Source organism: Prosopis cineraria, unplaced genomic scaffold (genome assembly GCF_029017545.1).
Source record: "Prosopis cineraria cultivar Desert tree isolate PC_DT_omini unplaced genomic scaffold, ASM2901754v1 PC1521, whole genome shotgun sequence".
Classification (NCBI taxonomy): domain Eukaryota; kingdom Viridiplantae; phylum Streptophyta; class Magnoliopsida; order Fabales; family Fabaceae; genus Prosopis; species Prosopis cineraria.
Window position 1 is genome coordinate 29,119 of NW_026556846.1, and position 1,512 is coordinate 30,630.

General features: G+C 38.7%; 1 protein-coding gene and 1 non-coding gene across 2 annotated transcripts; both read left to right on the forward strand.

Moving 5' to 3' along the window:
- The first annotated feature begins 674 nt into the window (after positions 1 to 674).
- Positions 675 to 746, forward strand: TRNAW-CCA (transfer RNA tryptophan (anticodon CCA)). The gene has a single exon. It is a non-coding gene; the product is annotated as a tRNA-Trp (tRNA).
- Positions 747 to 947: 201 nt separating this feature from the next.
- LOC129300293 (pentatricopeptide repeat-containing protein At1g61870, mitochondrial-like) lies at positions 948 to 1,402 on the forward strand (the record flags this gene model as incomplete). Its single annotated transcript, XM_054938855.1, has 1 exon — positions 948 to 1,402. A coding segment is annotated over exon 1 (455 nt), but the record flags the coding sequence as incomplete, so codon positions are not given.
- Between the last annotated feature and the right edge of the window lie 110 nt (positions 1,403 to 1,512).

A 1,512-nucleotide genomic window follows, 5' to 3' on the forward strand; every position in this document is an offset into this window, starting at 1 on the left:
CACATTTTTTACTATCTTAGAGATATTATGGATATGAGATTATTTTATTCCAAAGTATCTAAAGTTGACCTTATTGGTTATGCAGATACTGAATTTTTGTTTGATTCTCATGTTGGTAGATTACATACAGGATATTTGTTCACATGTGGTGGTATAGCCATTTCATAGTGATTTATGAAACAAACAATATTAGCTATATCATCTAATCATGTAGAAATTGTAACTGCACATGAAGCAAGTTGAGAATATGTGTTGTTAAAATCATTAATCCATTACATATGAACTACTTATGATCTGTCTTCTAACAAAATGATCCTGATGATCATATATGAAGATAATACTGTCTATATTGCCCAATTAAAAAATGGCACATTAAAAGGGATAGAACAAAACATATTTCACTAAATTTTTTTTCACTCACGATCTTCAAAAGAATGGTGGAATTAATATTCAAAAAATTTATTCTCAAGAAAATCTAGCTAATATGTTCATAAGTCATTTATTGATAAATTATTTAAAAAACTTGTTCATAATATTATATTTTTAAATATTTAATTTTTTAAAAAATATTTACCATCTTGACAAAAAGAAGTATACTTCTATCGTGTCTTTGTGAAAGTCAAAACTCAAAGATTTCTAATTATCTTAAAATTGTCACTCCTATCACAAAGCCTGGATCCGTGGCGCAATGGTAGCGCGTCTGACTCCAGATCAGAAGGTTGCGTGTTCGATTCACGTCGGGTTCAAATCCCTAAAGGATCTTCCTCTTTTTCGACGTTTTCAGATCAAAACGCGGCGTTCAATCCCCGTCGATCACCTGAAGCTAAACTGATCGGCGGTTCTGATCGAGAGACTCAACAGGGGATCACGCATCGCGCCCTCATACGATCACCTCACCCATCATCTTCTTTGCCGAAAACCCTAGATTCCCCTTCCCAAGAGCGACAATGTTTTTGGCTACTCGACTGCGCCAAGCGTGTCGCTATCGCTTCTACTGCACAGTCGCATCATCTTCAAATTCACCTGAGGCTAACATTATCAAATGGCCAGGTCCCTTTTCTCCCTTCTCGAGGGTGGAATCGAAGCCGGTTCTCGCCCGTCTCAAGGCCGAGAAGGACCCACTACGGGTGCTCGAGATTTGTCGCTCCGCTACGCTCAACCCTGAGGCTTATATCGATCGCATTTGTTTCTCCATCGCCATTTCCAAGCTCGCCGCATCCAAACACTTTGAGGGTATCCGTCAATTTCTTGAGGAATTGAAGACCCGCCCGGACTTTCATAACAACGAGGGTTTTGCGTGCCACGTTATTATCTGGTATGGTCAAGCCAACATGCTTGAAGATGCCATCCTCACTTTCAAGCAACTTGATGAGTTCGGTATTGCTCGTTCCGCTAAACCGTTGTATGCTTTGTTTGTTGCTTGTCAAATTGTTAAGAACTACGAGGAGTTATGTCGAATTTTCCTCGAATTCCCAAAAACATATGGAATAGAACCCAACCTTGACATGTATA